At 33.8% G+C, this 21,880-nt stretch overlaps 3 protein-coding genes and 1 long non-coding RNA gene across 6 annotated transcripts; 2 read left to right on the top strand and 2 right to left on the bottom strand.

Moving 5' to 3' along the window:
- The first annotated feature begins 3,550 nt into the window (after window positions 1-3,550).
- Window positions 3,551-5,922, top strand: LOC133676550 (uncharacterized). Its single transcript, XR_009835629.1, has 3 exons — window positions 3,551-3,803; window positions 4,516-5,480; window positions 5,551-5,922. It is a non-coding gene; the product is annotated as an uncharacterized LOC133676550 (long non-coding RNA).
- A 1,735-nt stretch (window positions 5,923-7,657) lies between these two features.
- LOC133677346 (protein DETOXIFICATION 44, chloroplastic) lies at window positions 7,658-14,541 on the top strand. Its single transcript, XM_062099327.1, is given in 14 exon segments — window positions 7,658-7,748; window positions 7,751-8,084; window positions 8,191-8,312; window positions 8,403-8,540; window positions 8,624-8,766; window positions 9,625-9,760; window positions 10,126-10,222; window positions 10,351-10,451; window positions 11,264-11,427; window positions 12,438-12,509; window positions 12,627-12,743; window positions 13,241-13,336; window positions 13,416-13,537; window positions 14,075-14,541. Coding segments are annotated over 14 exon segments (1,797 nt in total). The 3' UTR covers window positions 14,139-14,541.
- Window positions 14,542-14,717: 176 nt separating this feature from the next.
- Window positions 14,718-16,675, bottom strand: LOC133677347 (dehydration-responsive element-binding protein 2B-like). 2 transcript variants are annotated; one of them, XM_062099328.1, is made up of 2 exons: window positions 16,404-16,675; window positions 14,718-16,245 (listed from the first exon to the last, which is right to left on the bottom strand). In XM_062099328.1, the coding sequence occupies exon 2, from the start codon at window positions 16,223-16,225 to the stop codon at window positions 14,840-14,842; it is 1,386 nt and encodes a 461-aa protein (XP_061955312.1). In that variant the 5' UTR covers window positions 16,226-16,245; window positions 16,404-16,675; the 3' UTR covers window positions 14,718-14,839. The 2 variants fall into 2 exon arrangements, with proteins under 2 accessions (XP_061955312.1, XP_061955313.1); XM_062099329.1 differs by having other exon boundaries at window positions 16,434-16,675.
- A 1,772-nt stretch (window positions 16,676-18,447) lies between these two features.
- LOC133677588 (uncharacterized) lies at window positions 18,448-21,268 on the bottom strand. 2 transcript variants are annotated; one of them, XM_062099670.1, is made up of 3 exons: window positions 20,278-21,268; window positions 19,975-20,071; window positions 18,448-18,817 (listed from the first exon to the last, which is right to left on the bottom strand). In XM_062099670.1, the coding sequence occupies exons 1-2, from the start codon at window positions 21,151-21,153 to the stop codon at window positions 20,018-20,020; spliced, it is 930 nt and encodes a 309-aa protein (XP_061955654.1). In that variant the 5' UTR covers window positions 21,154-21,268; the 3' UTR covers window positions 18,448-18,817; window positions 19,975-20,017. The 2 variants fall into 2 exon arrangements, with proteins under 2 accessions (XP_061955654.1, XP_061955653.1); XM_062099669.1 differs by having other exon boundaries at window positions 18,448-18,765; window positions 20,278-21,267.
- Window positions 21,269-21,880: the final 612 nt, after the last annotated feature.

Here is a 21,880-nt window from a genome sequence, read left to right as displayed (position 1 = left end):
TCTTCGTACAAGATGATAATGCGGTTAAAGCAGTGTCTTGAGGAAATGTTATTTTCTGATCGGAAAATCTTGCACAAAGATATCTTAGTAATGCAGCCATGACCCATGAACGTCAACTGCTATACAATTCTCTTTTCGTGAAAGAGGTTGATGAACGTGCTAGGCTTTGTCTTTAGAAATGAGTGCCTCTGCCTTCCTCCTAGCCCAAAAACAAAAAAAATTGGTTGATAGAATTTTAAGTGGTGCAGTTAGATTTTAAGTTTGTTTTCTAAAAGTTATTGATTTGATTCTTATAAATTTTAGGGTTGTTGAAGGCTTATATGATTGTTAACTTTAGAATCCATGATATTAGTTGAGGTGCGTACAAGTTGGTCTTGACACCTGTGTTAATAATAAAAAAAAAATGATTGAGGGTGTTTTGATTCTTAAAAAATCACTAGTTTGAATGTTATAAATTTTAGGTTATTGAAAGTTTATATAATTGTTAATTTTAAGATCCGTAAGATTAGTCGAGTACACGCAAACTAGTTTAAATATTGACATTAATAAGAAAAAATGTTTAAGGGATGAATTATCTTCCATTTGGCTTTAAGTTATAAGTGGATGGCCTGTTTCGAATTTGACTAGGAAGGAATGTGGATTCGAACATGCTGCTTGAGATCAGCATACTATGAGATACTACGATGACCTTCAAGTTTTTCAGAAAATCAATTTAATCCTTATTTTCAAGTCTGTTTTTGCATCAATCCCTTAAGAATTATTACCAAATCTTCCAAAAATTTCAAAAATATTCTCATGGTATCCCTTAAACCCCGTAATATTTCTAACTTGACCGCCCGTTGATCCAGTCCATGCTCAGCCACCAATGCTATGAATGTAAGATTAAGAAAAATATTACAACTTAGTGCAGATTTTTCTGTTATTGTTTCTATCCCTTTAATTAAATATTTTTCTGTTCTTTCTGTAACTATTATTTTATTGTATAATATTAACTAAACGCAACTTTATATAATACTTGATTAATGTAATTAATGGTCGATGTAATTATCATCGAGAAAGGAACTTTCCCGATCACCGGAGAAGTTTTCAGAGCCGACACCAAACAATTAGGAAGGAGTACTTTCAGGTATCATAATTTTAATTAGAGTATATTTCCTGGTCCCGCGTCTTCATATTATATCATGATCACAGATTTGCCATTAATGGAGATAGCAATGATCAATAATTTAGGAGACAAGGTGAAATTCGTTTTGATTATGGAAACATTGATATGATGTGAAAAAAAAGAGTCTTGAAACATGATTCGGAGCTGAGAAAAGATTCGGTGAGGACATTTGAGCCTAAGCTCGTTTCATGTGTCGATGTCCCATAGGCCTTAATTAGTACTTTCACACGTTAAAACTTGGAATAGATAGATGTTATTTTTTAAAGTTTATTTTAGTTTTTTATTTAAAAATATATTAAAATAATATTTATTTTCTTGAAAAATTATATCAGTATATTAAATTAATCAAAAAATATTAAAAAAATTAACTTGAGGATATAAAAATTTAAAAATCTTCAAAAACACGGTTGGATTGTTATATAAAGGAAGATTTGGGAAGGAGAGATTTTTTTTTTCAAACATTCAATATATTAATATCGTATTTGATATGGTCCTGTTTCTATTTGTGTTTTAAAAGCGTTTTTTAAAAGAATTAATTTTTTTTTATTTTTTTGCTTCAAAATTAAAATATTTTTTGTGTTTTTATATTATTTTAATGCACTGATATCAAAAATAATTTTTAAAAAATAATAAAAAATATTATTTTAATACATTTATAATTGAAAAATATTTTAAAAAATAACCGCAACTATATTTTATATATATATATATAAATCAAAATAAAAAGTAATTTATCTTGTAAAAAGAAAGGAGAAGAGTTTGGCATTTTTTTTTAAAAAAAAAAACAAGGAGGAGTTTGAATTTGAATCTTACTCTACTCACGAGAAAGAAAAAGGGCAAGAAATCGAGATAGTTATTGAGAAACTATTTAGCACCATCAAAAATCAACTTTGATCTTTAAAATAAATTTCAAAATATGTAGCTTCGTTCCCTACTTTTTCCTACCAGACGTTTAAAAAATATGCATTGAATTGCATAGCTAGATTTTTTCAAACTTACCTATTTCCACCAAACACACATGCATGTGTAATTAATGAAAATGTGTATGATAAGATTATTAGTGTTTCTGAATAAAATGAATAAATACAGAAATGAAAAGAGAACTATAAAATAAATCTATATTTAAAATAATTTTTTAAAAAAAAATTGTAATTTTAAAACAAAAATTATAAAAAAACTTATTTATTTTGTCTCAAGATAATAATTAAATATTACATAATTGTGCTACGATTGAAATCATGTTTTAAAAAAGTTTAATTTTTTAATATTTTTGTATTGTTTTGATGTATTGTTAATATCAAAAATAATTTTTTAAAATATTTTAAATAAAAAATATTAAAAAAAATTAATTACAATCATATAAAAACACGTAAAAGATAAGAACTAAAAACTGAGTTAGCAGAAATAAAGTGAGAAAATGGGCCAACAACATGGTAAATACGCGGTATATCATAATTAAACAAGATATAAACTTCTAGTACACCATAGTCTTGCCTGTTGAAAAAACTACGACGGTAATCATTAATCAGAAGATTAACTAGAAAGGATAAGTAAGTAATCATGAAGCAAAGAAATTGTGGGAGTACAATATTTCACCAGAGAAAGAAAGAATGTACGTATACCGTATAAACCTCCCCGTATATCATTATATTCCAACCGTAGTCGGCAGAGACATTAAATACGCTTTGACCCTCAGCACACAAAAAACCATTGAAAACTAAGCATTGATTTGTTCTGCATAATAAAATATTTGGCTTGAATTTTTTTTTGATAAAATATTTTTTAATGATGATAATAGAGGAGGAAGAGGTACTGAGAGATCGTGGTGATTATAGTATTAGACTATTAGTGACTGTGAGATTATGATGATGGATCAAGAAGGAAATGAAATAGTTAAATAATATTCTAAAAAGATTATTATTTTATAAATTTTTATGAATTGAAATTATTTTTTTAAAAATGAAATAATTGTGCTGGTGATAAAAAAAAATGATGGTTAAAATAGTTAAATGATATTATAAAAAGATTATTATTTATAAAATATTTTATAAAAATTTTATGAGCTGAAATTATTTTTAAACAAATGAACTAAATTTAAAGATTAACAGTAAAATATTTTTTATTGAAGAATTTTTCTTTGAAATATTTTAGGAGAAACAAACACAAAATAAATCCATAAAACATTTTTCTATAAAAATATTATATACAAAACAAACATCCCCTAAACCAGAAAACACTGTTATTTGTCAATGAGGGTATTTAGTCAAGTTCTTATGGGGCTCCAGAAATGACATTTGTCTTCACACCCCCACGTTCTCTTATGAGTTTCTGCTATAAATACACCTTCCCCTCCTTCAAACCATCCCCACCATTACTAACCTCGGCTATGGTTTTGGTCCCTTTGAAGCTAACTAGCTAAAAGGCTTGATATATAGAAGTATGGAAGAATCTGTTAAGCTCAGGAGGGATAGCGCCCTAAGGATAGCCATGGGCTCTTTTTATTTGGTTTTTGACTATCAGTGGCGCTATCCATCCTGAGTTTTACTGGTTCTTCTTGCTACGATCAGCTCCTGGATCCTCCCTGTTGCTTCAGGATTAACGTGCCATTTCTTCTCTTTGAGAAGGTGATTTATGTGCGGTATGATTCATTAGCGCTTTTATGTTTATATATTTCTTGTTGATATTTCTTTTTGTAGTTTCCATGGTTGATTAACGAGGGAAAATTCCTATGCTCAATATATGAATAAAGTATATATTTATTATATATGGTTTCTGTTCAAAGGGCCATTATGAGCTATGTGCTCATGCTTGGAAACCATCATAGCGTACCTTCGTTTAGAAATACGCCATTGATGAAGGTAAAATGGTTGATGCATACTCACTATTTTTGCACATATGTTGATAATGTTTTACATTTATCTACATATCATACCTCTGCTTATGCAGCTCTATTACACTGTTTTGGTTCCCTCTTGGCACTCTGATCATGGTTATGGAGGGAGCTAAACTTCTGCTTTACATATAAATGATGAAAGTGATTGTGATGGTGATGATCATAATACCTACAAAAAAAAAACTCTAAAATAATATCAGTTTACAATAGTAATTATAATACAGAAACAAAATAATGCAGGGCTAGCTTATCCATTTGTCAATTTTGGGAGTTGGGATGATGAACTTAGCGACTTTGTCTTCTTCCCATCTTCGTGCAAGTCACGGTTCCTAGCTAGTCTTTTTGTGTCTTCTACTTTACATTACATCAGTTATCTAAAAATTTAAGACAAGGGTTTGTGCAATTAATTTCTGCACTCATTTCCAGCTTTAACTCTGATATTTTACTCCCTTTTCAGGTGGCTGTGTTTCCACGCTTCCTCCATTGTTTCCACTAAAATATCTCAAGTGGCCATTTTAGATTTGTTTTCTATATCACAGCAGAATCTTTTCAGATTTTAACGTGTTCATGGAATTTACAGTGAAATAATTATTAAGTGTTTGTTGCCATAAATCTCAGCATAGTCTGAGGAGGTCCCAAGTTTGATGCGGCTTCTTGTGTTCCTTAATTTGGTTAACAGACAAAGGTATTGCCTTTACTAAAATCCCTTTTCACTGGCCATCAAAATTTCAAAATTTCCAACCATGGAGAAGCTTCAACATCTCGTATTTGATTCAGATTTTTATATACATTATTCATAATCTTGAGACCATTCTTGAATTTCGTTATCTCGTCTGGGAAAAAACATATCAAGGCCAATGACTTGGATTTCTCCTAAAGCACTGTAGAATTTTTTGCAAGTTTGAATATATCATACCTTCATAATTATTGAAATATCATGAAAGTTAAAAGTTCGTCTGTGAATTTGTATTTTTTTAAATTTTTTTTAATTAATAAGCATTTTATATTTATTTAAACAATATATGTATCCAAGGATTGGTTTGACAAGTCAATTGGATAACTTCGAGGGTGATTTTAACCGTGTCGGTGGAAAAATAGTTTTTTTATGAATTTTTTTTTTAAAAATTTAAATTAACTCGAATTAACTTATTCTTCCATATGGTTGTTTGTGTTAACTTTTAGATTGAATTTCTGTATTAATAAGACAACGAGAAGTTAACAATTTGAAAAACTTTCCTTGCAGATATGAAGGAAATGATATCTTTGACATTTGGAAAGATATGCTTAAGTTAGGTGATGTGCAGATTGAGGACTAGTTTTGTAGCTATATCAGTGTTTCCATGCGAACCTACCACACAAATTTTGCTCAAGCCCAGGCAATGTGTGCTAGGAGCATTTCTTGTTCTAGTTATCTAAGAACAGGTATTAGGTATTCATCATTTCTAACGTTTGTACTTGGTTGAACTTATCCTAATCTTGTGAATAATCGCAGGTTGCCACCACATTGGGATTGTGACTTGACATGTCAATGACCACAAGAAGTTCACGAAGCTTTAATGGAGATAAGCCAGCAAAGACAAGAGAGGAGACGACATCATTTGTAGTGGCCGGAATTCATGGAGGAGGGTTACCGACATTTCACCAGTCCTTTACCTTTTCTACACTTGTACAAGGACAAATTTTAACCCCTTCTTTTCGTATCCGGAATACCTTTTTGCATGTGTAATCAGAGAGGTTTTCCCTTCTTTTTATGTTTTTTTTCTTCTATATAGTTGTCATGTAATGTTTGGTTATTCATAATGATAGAATTCTCCTGTGGATTCAAGCAAGGTGGTTAATTTGTATGCAATATATGGTTATAAAACCCGCCGTATTTATGAGCTGATTGATAACTTAGATTATATTAGTTTAATAATTTGAACCATAACTTAAACTTTAATGTGTTGATTCATAACTTGAATTATATCAGTTTTAAAAAATAAATAAATAAAATTTAATTGAACCCTACTGATTTAATGAATTGATCTATAACTTGAAATATATCAGTTTTAAAAATAAAAAAACCATATTGGTTAAAAAAATAAAAATAAAGTTTGGTTTATCTGTTTAAAAACTCAGTTCTAGTTCTAATTTTTTTTAATTAAAATAATGTTTTTAATAAAATCTGTCCTCTTTATCCATGTCCTAGACCTTCTTATTTCATGTCGGGTTTTACAGCTAATATAGTAAGGAATAAAGCTCCAATACAAAGAGAAAGGTGTCAAGATTTGATAGACCTGGAGCCCATAGGATGAGCCTAAAAGCTAAAGTCCAAACAGCTGAAGCTGTAATACGCTCAACCCAGTAAGACATCTCATAAGCCTTTTTGGATAATAATAATAATAATAATTAATTAATTAACAGAAAATCTTTCTTCCTACTATAAAGAGATATTATTTGAGTTTTGAGATATCATCATCTCTCAATTTTTTTTTCTCTAAAAAAAAGCATGGGTAATAGTAAATTTTGTGGTTGTGATTTTAAAAAATAAGAAAAAAATAAATAAATTGTAATTTTTTTCCATCAAAATTTTAGAAGAGTTTTTGATATGTGTTAGTTAACTAAATATTTTTAAATTTTTTATTAAGATAAAACACATATGACACTATAGTACAGCATAGAAATAAATGGAATCTTAATCGTAAATAAAACAGACAAATACCAAGGAATTTGTTTTACAGCTAATATTGTGCACATTACCGAAATCATCATGTTTAATCCACGTACCATCAGTCTACTTATCATAAATGACAATTATTTTTCTTGATTTAATTGACAGAAGTAACTTTCTATACGTTTAGATAAATAAATGAACGAATAAAAATTTCACTGTTGTCATAGAAAAAGCGATTATCAGACATTTCTACTATTTAGTGTAACAGAAAAATTGTTAGGTAATCTTTAGTGGTTAAAAAGATTTATTTTCTCGATTTAAATTTTAACTTTGAAATATAATTACGAGAAATGATTTAAATACCGACTTAAAAAGGGGTTTGGATGAAAGATCAACCCATGAATCTTCCAAACAATCCGAATCAATTATTTCATTATTTTTTATAAAATATTGTTATTTATCTTATAAGTTAAACTAGATTTAATTATATTAATCTGGTTACTAAAAATCTTGTTAACTTAATTAAGTTTAATTCAACTAAAATCTTAATCTGAGTTAAGTTTTGAATTAACCCATCAAATTAAACTAAATTTAACAATAATGTTTTGAATTTCTACACCTAGTGCATTTATTCCTTAAAAACATCACATTTTTTATATCATTAAAAAAAATAAGTCTCGATTTACATATAATATAACTTAAGGATAATTTTATCGTCGATCAAAAGTAAAAACTCCTGCTTATATTGCGTAGTAGCAATTTGAACTGGGAGGCCCAAACGAGATTGTGGAGTCTAGAAATTCTATATTGGGCCGCTCAATTTTGAAGACGCGAATTATTCGGTCCATGTAATACACTGAAGAGCCCATTAGGCCCATGTAATTCACTGAACGAAGATATTTTTTTTTGTTCTTTTTCAAGAGGCGCGCAAGCAATCTATCTGTTAATGGAAGCCATAAACAAACTTCTGGCTTCCAGCCCCTCTTCATCTAGATTTTTACTTTCCTTTCCAACCAAAATTCAAAACACGCACACACAGAGAAAAAAAAAAATTCAAACAAAATGGCCACAGTAGCTCTCTCACTCAAGCTTCTAAGCATACACAATTTCCACACAAATCCTTCCTTTATTTCTCAAAAAAGAAACGAAAATTTATCCGCTCCTTTAAAAACCACCGTCCTTAGATCATCACCTCCTCAAAACAACAGCGCAACCACCATCACCACCACCACGAAGACGACGAAAACGACGTCGCTTGATAACAATACCCCTAACGAACCGAAACTAAAACCGACTTCCGTTGACAGCAAACCTTCTTCAACTTCCACGTCATCTCTAACCGATTCGGTTGCTAATCTGTTTACTCGTCTCAGGTGCATTAACTACTGGTAACAAGTAGAAACGGTTAAATTTGGTGATTAGGTTTTAATTATAATCTTTACAGCGATTAATTACTTTTTCTGGCTTATAATTGTGTAGAGATGGAGTTAAAATTGATGAGGTTGGTGTGGAGATTTTATCAATTGCATTGCCGGCTGCTTTGGCCCTTGCTGCTGATCCTATTGCCTCACTTGTTGATACTGCTTATGTTGGTCATATCGGTATTTATTCATTTTTTGTTTCTCATTTTTAATTAGTTTTAATTAATTAAGAATTTAATTTTGTTGATTAGATTTGTTAAATAATTGTAGGATCGGTTGAATTGGCGGCGGTTGGAGTGTCAATTTCGATATTTAATTTGGTTTCCAAGTTGTTTAATGTTCCTTTGCTTAATATTACTACTTCCTTTGTCGCCGAAGAGCAAGCATTGATTAGCAAAAGTAACGATGGTAATTTAATTAGCTTTTATTTATTTACTTATTTATTTTATTTGAGATTTTTTTTAATTTTAATTTTATTTTTTTATGTTTAGATTCGGTGAAGGATCAGGAAGGGAAGCGAGTTCTTCCTTCAGTTTCGACTTCTTTAGCGCTTGCTGCTGCTGTTGGTGTTGCAGAAACGGTGGCCCTCTCAGTTGGCTCGGGATTCTTGATGAATATCATGGGTATACCTGTTGTACGTCAAGTTTAGTTTTGAATTTTTTATTTTCTCTTAACATTTTTAGTTGTGAAATTAATTTAGATTTCTTGCATCAGTTGCTCTCTTGGATAGAGAATTTATGTTTTTTTGGGATTGGTAATGTCAGTGATCAGTCACCTAAATGTCAATGCTGCATACGACCGCGATGCGAAAGTCGTCTAAATGTCAATGCTGCATTTGATCACCATGATAAATTGAAATTCAAGTCATTTTAATTATGTTGCTTTGATATGGTTATATCCATGGTAAAACTGGAGTCTAATACTTATTAATTTTTTTGTTTGTGAGATTTTGACAATTTGGGTTAATTTGCTGACCTTGTAATTGTACATTACATATGAATTTTGTTTGACATAATGGATCGGACTCCTTTCAAGTTAGGTGTAACATGATCTACATGTTAGGAATATCCGGATCATTGTTTTGAATTTCGATGGCTAGGATTTCATATCATCCAACTAGTGGGCGGTTAGGATTTTTTCTTAAAAAAAATTGGTAGTTAGTTAAAAATTTTTTTTCTATAAGGAAATCTAAACTATTGAAATTCAAATCAATGGTTTGGATTCACCTAACATGATGTATCGTTGCCCCTAATTTAAGAGGAATCCAATCCTGTGATATTGGCTTCTATCTTGCATTTTGGCTCTTAATGATTGCCTGTTAGAATGTTAATATGGCAAGCTTGTACTGATGATCTTCATCAAGTAATCTGTCAAGTTACTTGGATATACTGTAAATTTGAGGGTACATTACTGTAAAATGAATTTTAAATATTATAATATTGACACAGGATTATGGTTCAAAAAGTCTTTTGAGATTTTTTTCATGTCACAGGATTCACCAATGCGAGTGCCAGCTGAGCAGTTTCTTACCTTGAGGGCCTTTGGTGCTCCACCCATTGTAATTGCACTTGCAGCACAAGGCACATTTCGAGGATTTATGGATACAAAGACACCCTTATATGCCATTGGCAAGTATTGCAGCACTGTTTTCCTCGTCCTTTCCTTGCAATCCATTAGAGTTCACAGGGACAGAAAGTATATAGATGGATTTTCCTTTATTAAGTACACCAATAGTTGAATATAGTAGTTGGTACACCTTTATTAGTTAGCAAGGAAATTGCAACAAGTCAGTAAAATGTATTTGCAATAAACATTTATGCATTTACATGTTTGGTTGATGATGTAAGCAAAAGATGGCCTCATATTCACCACCAATATCAGCAACAGGGTCCCATATGCTCTGAAAATATGTCTAGCATTTCAGGCTACTTCTTCTGATTGCATGATTTTGTTGCGAACCACACTTGTGATAAATTTGTATTTTGACTATCAGGTGCCGGCAACTTACTGAATGCAATATTGGATGCAATATTCATTGTTGTATTTGGTTTCGGTGTTGGTGCTGCTGCAGTTGCTACAGTGATTTCTGAGTATGTTAATAATGTGGTAAACTATATAATATCAGTGTCCTTTGCACATGATATTATTGTGGTTTTTTTTTTTAATGGAACTGATTAACTGTTCTCTCCTATAAATTTAACTGTCCCTTTTTCTACAGATATCTCATTGCTTTCATCCTTCTCTGGGAGTTGAATGACAAGGTGCAGCTAATCTCTCCAAACATTGATGCAAGAGAAGTTGTCCGCTATCTGAATTCTGGTATGTTTCTTACCAGCTCCGTTACATCTATTTTCATTTCAATTTGATGTCATTAAGAAAATTCTATCATAGAGAAATACAGTTTTCCATGCAACTAAATCACCAGCCTTTTTGGTGGGGCATGCTAAACCCACTTTTGGCTACCTTAGTTACCCAAGGGTGACAACATATGCACATAAGTATTTCATATTGAACATTTTTTCTGTGGATTTCTTTTCTGTTCAGTTAAAAGATCAAAGTCCACTGTAAACTATAACACCCACTACAAGTATCATGAATGAGAGAACAACTCATTTATTTTTCTGCATGTTACACAGTTCACACATAATAAGTTTTTAAGCCTGTTATGGGCATGTTGTAGATGTGTCATCAGTAATTGATTAAAATATTTCTGGGTTAGCTGGCAACGAATTTGTTACACATATCCTGTTGAGAAGATTGTTTGCCAGATGAATGGGGGAGGCCAGGGGGGCATGACTAATGTGTCTAAGAAAAGAAGTTCTTATCATGTACTTTCAACACCTATGAGTACTACTTATGCTTCCTGCCAGCATTGCATGTGAATGCAACGTTCAGTGGGATCCCTTCACCTTGGCTGTCGGCTAGCTAATTTCCTGAGCTCAGTTGAAATTTTATGTTTCACTTTCAAGCATCTTAACCAAAGTGATATCCTTTATGACTGATGAATTCAGTCCAATAGAACAAGGGACGCAAAAAGGAGTAGACAAATTATAATGCTCTGTCAATCATAGAATGCTGCAACTACTGAAGTTTTTTAATTAACCATGTGACAAGTTTTATGAAACTTGCAGGTGGTCTTCTTATTGGCAGGACCATTGCAGTGCTGTTAACAATGACATTAGCAACATCCATGGCAGCTAGGGAAGGCCCCATACAAATGGCAGGTCATCAAATTTGCATGCAAGTCTGGTTAGCTGTATCTTTGCTTAATGATGCTTTAGCCATCGCTGGCCAGGTAAAGAGTGTGCAGTTTAGTCTGTAAAGTGTATTTTACACGTGCTGATGTGAAATTGCATTAAAATACTGAATAGTATGACTAGGCTAGAGCTGTTTGATCAATAGTTCTGAGTCTGGCATTTTGGTGTTCATACATAAGCTGTAGCTTCATTTTTAGATAAATGAAGCTACAGTAACCCTCAATGGCCAGGTACATAGTTTACAGTTTTCACAGATGTAAAGTGTACTTCACAGATGTATGTGAAATTGCATTGGAATGCTGGACAGTTTGACCTGACAGCTATTTTCGTAGCCTGACATTTTGATGTTCATATGTAAGTTGTGGCTAAATGAAGCTAAATCTGTGGGGAAAATTTGATCTTTCTGTTTGAAATGTTTTTTTTTCCATCTCAAATATATAAATATGTGATTTAATTTGATGGCATTTGCGTAGAAGAGCTGTATCCTGAGTGGTAACCTTGTTGGATGATCCTTGAAGCCAGTGATTGTTCTCCTTCATTGAAACCATTTGACTCCATTGTGCACACTGGAATTCCCTGTAGTTGAAAAGTGGAACATGCATGCCATCATTGTTTCTGTAATCATCACTCTTCTGCCTATCTGTCACAACTCCTGTGCTTGTTGTCTTGATTACTCCTTTGACATGTTCCAAAAAGAAGAAACAAAATGTTACTAGCTTCCACTGCTTGAGTAATCTTGGTATGTTGGCTTAAATAAAGAAAACAAAATGAATATTGTCACAAAAAGTTTGGAACTAGAGCCAAAGTGCAAAGGTCAAGACAGAACAACTGCAGTCATTGTTTGATCTTAAATTAGGTAGAAGTTGTTGTTAAAACCGTGTTTCTAATAGTCTTAGAAGGGAGGCTTCTATACATAGAAGTAAGGTATTTGGAAAATTTTGCAGCCTCCATTTTTGATCTTTTGATTCTGAACTTACCGTCATAGATAGGGTTGCTGAGAAGTGCTGATCATTTCAGTTCCATCATTGCTGTTCTGTTTCTCTTACAGGCTCTTCTGGCCAGTGGTTACTCCCAAGGGAATTATGAACAAGCACGACTAGTGATTTATAGAGTTCTGCAGGTTGCTGATACTTCTAGCTATTTTGCTGTATTCACTGTTGGTTGGCTTCATAGTTTTTGACATTAGAAAAATTAACCAAATTGAATTCCATTATGCTATCACTTGATTGAAGAGCAGATTGGTTTGGTAACTGGAATTGCTTTGGGTGTGATATTATCCCTTGGGTTTGGAGCTTTTTCCAGTTTGTTTAGTACAGATCCAGAAGTTCTGGGAGTTGTCTGGTCTGGCATTTGGGTGAGGATTTCTTTTCTGCTAATTTTTTTCTTGTTGGAGGTCATTTATATGTTCTTAATAAATATATTGATAGAAAAAACTAATGTAATCGACAATGAATCATAAAAGCAAACAGATAAGCCTAAAAAAAAAAGAACTTAGTAATAGGTCTTTGTTGCCTTGTAGCTACCTAATTTTTAGTTTTGATTTTTGGTCAATTGCAATGCTGAGAAGTCAAAAATAGAAAGGTGTCCAGTTTCAAAATACTTGCGCCTTATGGTGCTGGTCACTAGAACCCTCAAGGTTGCAGTTGAGGTTTATGCCTTAACCTATGTGGTTTTGTCCTAGCATCACGTCAGGCATCTTGAAAAAACCTTTTCACATATGGTTGAATTTAAGGATTCTATTTGTAGCTTCTCAATTCCTATGAAGCCATAGTTTGGATCCTACTTATGAAACTTGGACAATCCAATTGTTTTGCCTAACTTCACCTAAACATTAACACTGCTTTTTTGCAGTTTGTTGCTGGGTCTCAGCCAATGAATGCTCTTGCATTTGTTCTTGATGGGCTATATTATGGGGTTTCAGACTTTGGCTTTGCTGCCTACTCTATGGTTTGTTCTTGTTTCTTTTGTAACAAGTGTATTATATGATGTGCCCTTTCCCTTCTCAGCTCCACATTTGTGATTGTAGGTGCTGGTTTCTCTGATTTCTTCTGTCTTCGTACTTGTGGCTGCTCCTGTATTTGGTCTCACTGGAGTCTGGGCAGGTTTATTTCTCTTCATGACCTTGCGTGTAGTGGCTGGAGTTTGGAGGTAATAATTCTCATACTTGAGAAACTTTTCTTCTAAACCATTCCGCAATCATTTCACTTAATCATGTAGGTAAATTTTCTTCTAACCATTCCGCAACCATTTCACATAATCATATAGGTGTCTATAAATTGTATTTTGAAGTTAGATCATCAGTCAATTGCATCACAAGTTTTTTTTTTTAATTTACTTTTAATGTAATGAAAAACCATATTTGGTTAGAACGAGTCAAACGGGAATGTGAGATTTTCTGGTTACAATATATCCTAGCTCCGCCCACTCATGTCATATCAAACTAGTATGTATCTGCTATTCCAGTCTAACTACCTGTTAGAACTCCTGAATTGCATCTCTACTATCAAAATGTTTATGCTTCATTCATGGGTCCAAATCATGACTTCATGAAGAGTAAACATTCTTTTGGGCTTGAGATATAGCTAAGGTCTCTACGAAATACTTTCTTGCACTTGTTTGTGTATATCGAATTGCTTTTTCCTGCCACCTTGCACCAGGTCTTCCTAAAATCTCAATCTCTTTTAGGCTGGGCACAAAAAGGGGACCGTGGGAAATGGTCTGGGTGAATTCGCAACAGGAAAGCGAGTGAGATGGCTCAACAGTGTAGGCTTGTGATGCCATACGAGGACAGGGTCCTACAACATGGCGCCAGGAGTACTCAAGACGAGATATTGAAAACCATCGAGCAACACGCATCGGTGCCCTAGATCATGCTGTCTTCATGGAACTTGAAATGGATTGCATCTTTGTTGATGGAGGTGGCTGTTAAAAGGGTTGATTATTACTGAACTCACGAGTTACACGACAGTGGCTGATTTTAGAAATAGTGAGCTAGAACAAATTATTGTATATGGAGAATTCTAGTTAGGAGCTGAAAGGCCAATTTTTTTCTCTTTATATATAAATAAATAAAAAACTGTAATTGGAGGACAAATTTAGACAGAAACTTGCCAAGATTTTGCAAGAGCTATAGAAATGCTCCTTTTAGTGCATCTCTGAAGAGTGATTGTCAGTATATATTGTACAAGATTGTTCCCCTCTCAAAGGAACTACATATTCTATAGAAAATGACATGCATACAAAGTCAGCAAATATTTGTACAAGATTGTTAAAATTCTCTGCCGGGAGTTCAAAGAGATTGAATTGCTACAGATCCTTCCACCGCAGATAGAGTAAAAGAGAGACATATATATCAGGCCAAGGTTCAAAAATTACAGCTAGCTTTAGCACCATCAATGGTACTCGCCGCTAGATACCAAAGCAACTTGTTTTATTGATACTCGAATATTACTAGAATTGTAATTCGGGGAACCAGGGATCAAGCAATTCTGGCTCTCCAACTAAGCCCCAGTTGATGTCCTGCTTCGACAGATCAAAATTACAGCCCCCGCCTAAATCTGCCTCCTGAATGTAGCTCAAGCTCCCTGGTAGATTTGTTCCTGGGCTCTGCAACTGCCAGGAGAGTTCAGGTGGCCGTCCACTCTGTAACTGGCAGGAGAGTTCAGGTGGCCTTCCACTCTGTAACTGGCTTGCAGCATGAACCTCGCCGTGAACATACCCATAATTCCTCTCTCCCTTTAAAGCAGAACTGTCAGGAATACCTTGGATAAAAGGCTTGATATCAATTTCTGGATTGCATAAACCCAGGTCCATGTCATCATGCCTGGCCTCAAAGTGGTTAGAGTTGCCAACTGTCAAGCCTGAAAACTCTTCTCCCGTCGTTAATGGCATCTGAGCATCATAGAAAGATTTACGATCAGTTCTCATATCATGGTCGGAAGACAAGCATTCATGGAGTCCGTTGCTCAATCTGGACTCCGCAATCTCATTCTTTAATTTATATTCTACATTTTCAGTCTGATTCTGCAAGAAATCATATCTGTCGTCGATACCATGACAGCCCCAAGATTCCACAATTTCTGCAAGGTCTCCATCCATTTCTCCCCTCAATACGGGTGCTTCAGCTTCAACAGGATGAGAAGACATCCATTCATTTGTTAAATCCCATACCTCAGCTTTCAACTCCCTTCCACTGCTCTCTGCCACCTGAAATTTCTCAACTTCCTCCTCCGATTCATTGACAGCATAAATCCCAGAAGAGCCTGATTGTTTATTTACTTCTCTTGACCCACAATAACCCATCTTCAATCTCTCAACCTTATTATCCTCATAGTTATCCAGTGTTGTTTTAGACTCAGTTGCAGTCATCGAAGACGATAAGCTACCCAACTGACCCCCTGATTCATGAGAGTAGTCTGGGAAATTGAGTATGGCATTAGGACCATACATGGCTCTTGCAGCATAATCATAAGCACGAGCAGCTTCAATAGCAGTAGAAAATGTACCCAGCCAGAGTCTAATTCTTCTTTTGTTCGTTACGCTGCCTTTTTTGACAGGCTCTCTAATTTCAGCAACCCACTTGCCCCAAGTTCTCTGCCTAACACCTCTATATCGACAGCTCTTATTCTCTGGGCCACCTTTTCCTTTCATGCAACCTTTCTTCGACCCCTTGCCTGGAACCTTGGTTATCTGAAGTTTGTTGTTTTTCTTCCACTTTGCAAGTGTATCTTCTATTGATTCACAACCATTCCGCCTTCTCTGCCACTTCTTCTTGTTCTTGCTGCTAAACCCAAGCGCAGAACTCTGTCTCAACGAATCTTCCATGTCAATACTCATTAAAGACGTTCAAGCTTGTTCTAAAACCACAAAATGAAAAGGTTTATGAGAACAAAACCCCATGTGTTTCTCGTAAGAATCTCAAAGAGAATCCGGTCTTTGCTTACGATAATAACAAGTCAGTAACCGCTAATAAAAATAACCTAAGTTGTCTGAAGTCTAAAAACAGAGAACTCACCAAAAGTAACTTGATTGATACCCTCCTTACCTTCCCTTTTCTTTCTTCTAACTCCTTCAAGTGTCCTTCTCCCTTTTATTTTTGTCTACTGAGGTTTATCTAGGGTTTTAGGAATATAAGTTGGTGCTCGTGTTCTTGTGGGGCTTTGTTGCTCTATGATCGTGGTGGTCTTTTCTATTCCAGAAACTCTGCTGGGAGGACTTATCTTCGATGCGAAGCAACGATCGTCTACTATTACTCCTTCAGATTTCAGGACTTTAGGAGGGAATGGATATGCTTGCACTTCTGCTTTTATAGTCCCAAGATAGATGATGCTTTGTTGACGTGGCCCTGTAAGACTTTGTCGTGGCTTACATTTGGCCACTGCATAGTACACGTGGCAATACCCCATTACTTGCTTCATGTCATTTTCTTGGAGACCAAGGCATCGCGTCTGATATTTTCTTCTGGTCTATCCAAGAAAATATCAATTTGGGCCGAATTGCGGCTATTTATTAGAGCATCAAATACGGGAAGAAAAAGATAAAAAGAAAAGGTAAAGGAGCGGAAGCGTAAGTTTTTTTACTTTTCTTTGTCTTGACAGAGGCCAAGGATCCGTGTAACTTCTACTTTCTTTCCTTTTTACGCGTTGTTTTTATGTTACATTACAGCATCTTTTTAATTTTTTTAAAATTAAATTAATATTCTTTTTAAATATTTGCATGCATTCTATTGTGAGTCGGATTATTATTTTTTTAATATTTTTAAAAAAGTTAGGAATATGGAGAATTTTTTTAGCAGAATTATTAAATCTAATATAATTAGCTTGAGTTTCTAATTAAACGATGTGGAAGCTGATGTAAAATGAATTATTTAATTTAATGAGTTCAAAGATAATTTGGATAACCGGTAAAAATATGATATAATTTTTTTAAAAAAACTTTAAAACAACAATTTGTTTTTATATTGAGACAATACAAGATTGGATCGATCTTGGTTACCTTGCAATCTGGGTTATGAACTTTAACAAATTTAATAATTTTATTATTTTTATAAATTATTTTTATCTAATTTTATAATAATATTAGATTCTTTCAAAATTGAGTATCAACTCTAAGAAAATATTTATTTAAAATCATGATAACCCTATAGAAAATATAAAAAAATAAATAATGAATTCTATTTCTAAACTAGTCCAATATTGAATAAGAGTGAAATAAAAAAAAATAAAAAAATTAAAAGACTAGAAACTAAAAAAACATATCAGGTTTGATAGGTAAACCCATTAAACCCGTGAATTAGGTAACCCAAGTCAACACGTCAAACCACAAACTAGGTAATGGACTCCATTGAAATTAATAACTTGTTTTTTTAAAACTATTTTTATTTAACTATATAATAAAAAAAATAAACAATTACAAAATTAAATGTCAAACTAATACTAAGATATTTTTTAAGACTATACTAACCTCATAAAAAGTAAAACAAAATAAATTATAAAACTTGATTTTCAATCAGTTCAATATCAAAAGATAAAATAAAAAATAATTTAAAAAAAAAACTTACACAACTTTCTAAAATTTAATAACATTTTTTTATTAAAATTATTTTTTTAACTATATAATTAAAAAATAAATAATCACATAATTAAGTTCAATTTAAAAAAAAAAACCTTGCTAAACCCGCAAACCATGAATATCATGATTACCTCACCAAATTCGCAAACCAGATCATTGACTTCACAAAGTTTATTAACCAAGTTTTTTAAAAAAATTCACCATCCAACAATGCTATGATATTTTTTTTTATACCAATCCAATATTAAAGTATTTCTTTATAACTTTAAATCCCATAAACATATCATACAAGAGCTAAACTAAAAAAAAAATCAATAACATAGGAAAAAAAAGATAAAAAACGATAGTGCTAATGATTGCGGGGAAAACACTGACTGAATGAATACAGTAGAAACCTAACATGAGAGTACAAATTGCCATCCTTAGGCAATGGTATCAGAACCAGACCGGATTGGGTGCACAAATGAAAACTTCAATAAGCAGAGATCAAAGCAGCATAACCATTTGATTTCATTTCTTTTCTAAACCAACATCAAGTTCTCAGTTCTCCTTGTATAAGCAAATTCAAGATAGCACAAAGCAACGATTTTAATACAATGAAAGTGTACAGTGTACACAAACTCAAAAAGAAGGGGGCAATGAGCCGTTCTGAAAATCCACCGCAAAGCAGTTGCTGGTATCATCTGCGGTTCAATGATAATCAGGCATCTTGAACTCCCGCCACAAATATACAACAACGGTAGCAATCAATACTAATTTCTTGATTACAGATCTCCCAAACAATGGCTACGTGATTGGGCACCTTCCTGTTCACAAAGATTCCCCCAAAACAACATGGCAGGAGGAAAAATGAGAAATCTAAAGCGGATCAGCTTCTAACATTTCAGCCAAGTGCTAAGAAAATTAGAACTTCGATATCAAATGGAAGATCACACTTTTCAGTCAGCTCACAAAGAAAAATGGCACCAAATTCTAATAATTTGTTAAAATGTAAGATTACTCGGCCACAAACACAAAAGACAGGTTCTACTAGAATCATGACTACACCTTCACAACAGTCTATACTGCCTCAAAGCCACGGACAAGATTATAGGGTATCCAGGAGAAAAGTTGCAAATGAATAAAGAGATTTCTGAGAACCATTCAGACAAGTTTTCTGAGGCTTAGATTCAAACGGTTATTATAGACTGCTATAAAAAATAACAGGGACCATGAACAGTTGTAAGAGATGAATCTCAAATCAAGCGTTACAATTTAAGAAGGGAAATCATGACACCATAACACAGAGAGAATTGACTTGGCTAAGTAGCTAGCTAATATAGGATAAACTTGAATAACCATAAATAGCTTTGTCATAAGTAGAAACCATACACATCAAGCTAAAGAGAGAAACAATTTGTTCATAAAATGTTGTGAAGCTATAGGGAACCCGTGTTTTTATTCTTACACGAGTCTAGTCCCTCTTCGGGCAAGTTAAACTTAAAACCATATAAAGAAGTAATACTTGGATAAGCCTAATCGGATTCTTTTGATCTTTAAGCATACATGTGACTCAAAAAGTAAAAAACTACATTAAAGAGAAGTTCAGGAGTTAATGTGAAGAGGGGGGAAAAAACATGTTGTGCACAAATCTTTTATGCAAAGATGAGCACAATATATGAACTCTAGCTTCCTTGAAAAACCAGGAAAACAACCCCGTGAAAGCGCATACTCTCACCAAACAGTAAATTATAGTGAACTTGAGAGCATAAGAACTCGAGTATTCTCACACAACAAACTCTCAACATATTGCGAAATGGATGAATTGATGCTAGTTCTCTATCCAATTTCTCACTGTGACGCACAAGATTCAATTCATAAATCTTGTAACCCATCATTTATTCATGTTGCAGTTATTATGATTGTAGCCGCTCTGCATAGAGCTCTATTTTCTAACAAAATACCACACTTAATTTTTTATTTTTTTAATAATGCAGCAAAGAAAAGAAAAACCTCAGCAAAAGAAACAAAATTACCTGATACAATAAGAAAAAAAACTTAAAAACAGGACTGAAGCAGTTATTCTGGTACAGGCCTGGCAATTTTGTACCTCAGTTTCCTATTATGATTTTCCTGCCAAAAGTTCAAAGCAAACATCAATGCCATTCAAACCCATCCAGGACAAACATGCCTAATCCACAAGGCAGAGTTCAATACTTAAATCTTTCTGCCTTCTAATTGATGATTGGCCATGACAAACTACAACTATCAGTACTGTAAACCATTATTAAGAAGCTAATCACAAAATGCATGCACAAATACAATTATCCAATGCTTACCATCTCCAACACCTTAGCATTACTCTTCTCAACTTGCCTAGCCAAATTGTCAAGCTTACCCAACATTTTCTCATACAAATCCTCCAAACTCATTGTTGAATTCAGCGTCTCCGATCCCATCAACTTCCCTAAATCCTTAACACAAAACCCTTCTGCAACCATATCCAACTCCTTTTGATCATTTAAAACCCTATCCATCCTATTTAAACCCTCCCCCACCTCATCATTCATCGCCGATGCACACTTCAACTCCGGAAACGGCGAATTAGGGCTAAAACACCCGTAGTTTCCTCGAAAATCCGGCCCAATGTTATCAATCCCAATCGATTTCGGGTCAAAACACCTTGAATTAACCCGAAACTGATACGCGCGATACTCGTGCGTATGGTACAACAACTCGCCTTGTACTGGTGTGGTAAATAACAAAAATACGCACGGATTCAAATCCTTCTCACCTTTCGCCGCTGTCTTGAGGCGGCTCAAAGATTGCGAAACGCAGAATTCCCTCATCGAAGGGCGGATTGGGGACTTCCTTCTCGCGGAAAACCAGCCGAGGAAATTACTGGTGCTACTGCTACTACTGCTTTGATGAGTTGTTGGGGAGACGAGTCGGTGGAGAGTCACTGAGTCCACTCGGCCGAGCGAGTCGTAGAAGGAGAGAGGGATATTAGGGCAGAAGAAGGAGGTAATCGTAGCGATTACGTTAGAATCGGGGTTTTGGGGAGTGTTGTCGTCGGTGAGGGTAGAAGGGGTGAGATGGGTTACGTGGCCGAATAAGAGACCGTCCACGTCGCCGAGGGAAGTGGTGATGCGGTGCATCAAGGCGGATAATGTGGGGCCTGATATTGTGATCTTTTGGAATGGAAGATCGTCCATGGCGAGAGAGATAGAGAGAGAGCGAGAGAGCGAGAGAGGGCTAGGTATTGGGAGAGACGAGTGTGTTTTTTTTGGTTTGAGGGAGAAGATAAGAAACGGTGTCGTTTGAATGGCTGGGCAATGAATAAATACTGTGTTCGGTTTGAGAAAAAAAGGAGGGAAGGAAAGGAAAGAGAAATTATTGGCTTTTTAATTTTCCTTCCATTATTAATATAGTTATTAAATTCAGTTCGGCCCATAAGCTAATAGAAATTTAGAGAGTGATTCAGATTGAATATTCAATTAAATTAGATAATATATTGATTCAGTAAAGTTTTAATTTATTAAATTTGTTTTTAATTGATTCAATAAAATTTAAATTTAATTTAATTTTAAAAAATAAAATAATATTTTTTAATTAAAATAATTGATTCAAGATTGATAGGTAATTTCTAAATAAAAGTAGATGGACATCGATCATAAGCATGATTTCTACCTTATATTATATATTTTTTTACGAACAATTCCTAATTTCATAATAAATATTGCAAGAATCAAAGAATCCGTGGACTTCCCTCGTATAGTTAACCTTCCAAAATAAATTGGAAGCCAAAATTAGTCGTTTTTTACTCCTCAAAAAGTACAGGAAAATGCTAGAATTTTGCTTAATCTCCTGTACTTGCCACCAAAGAACTTGTCGGAACCGCTCTAGTTGCAATGCATCAAGCAACTCATCATCACTAATGGT

The sequence above is a fragment of the Populus nigra genome, chromosome 17, assembly GCF_951802175.1.
Source record: "Populus nigra chromosome 17, ddPopNigr1.1, whole genome shotgun sequence".
NCBI classification, from domain to species: Eukaryota; Viridiplantae; Streptophyta; class Magnoliopsida; order Malpighiales; family Salicaceae; genus Populus; species Populus nigra.
Note: the sequence above shows the minus strand (reverse complement) of the source record. Positions and strands in the feature narration are given on the sequence as shown.

Excerpts from the sequence above, each read along its gene's own strand:
- LOC133677347 (XM_062099328.1), bottom strand. The coding sequence starts at position 16,225 with ATGAGTATTGACATGGAAGATTCGTTGAGACAGAGTTCTGCGCTTGGG.
- LOC133677588 (XM_062099670.1), bottom strand. The coding sequence starts at position 21,153 with ATGGACGATCTTCCATTCCAAAAGATCACAATATCAGGCCCCACATTA. Across the intron at positions 20,072-20,277 it reads ATGCTAAGGTGTTGGAGATG|GAAAATCATAATAGGAAACT; the intron begins GTAAGCATTGGA and ends AACTTTTGGCAG.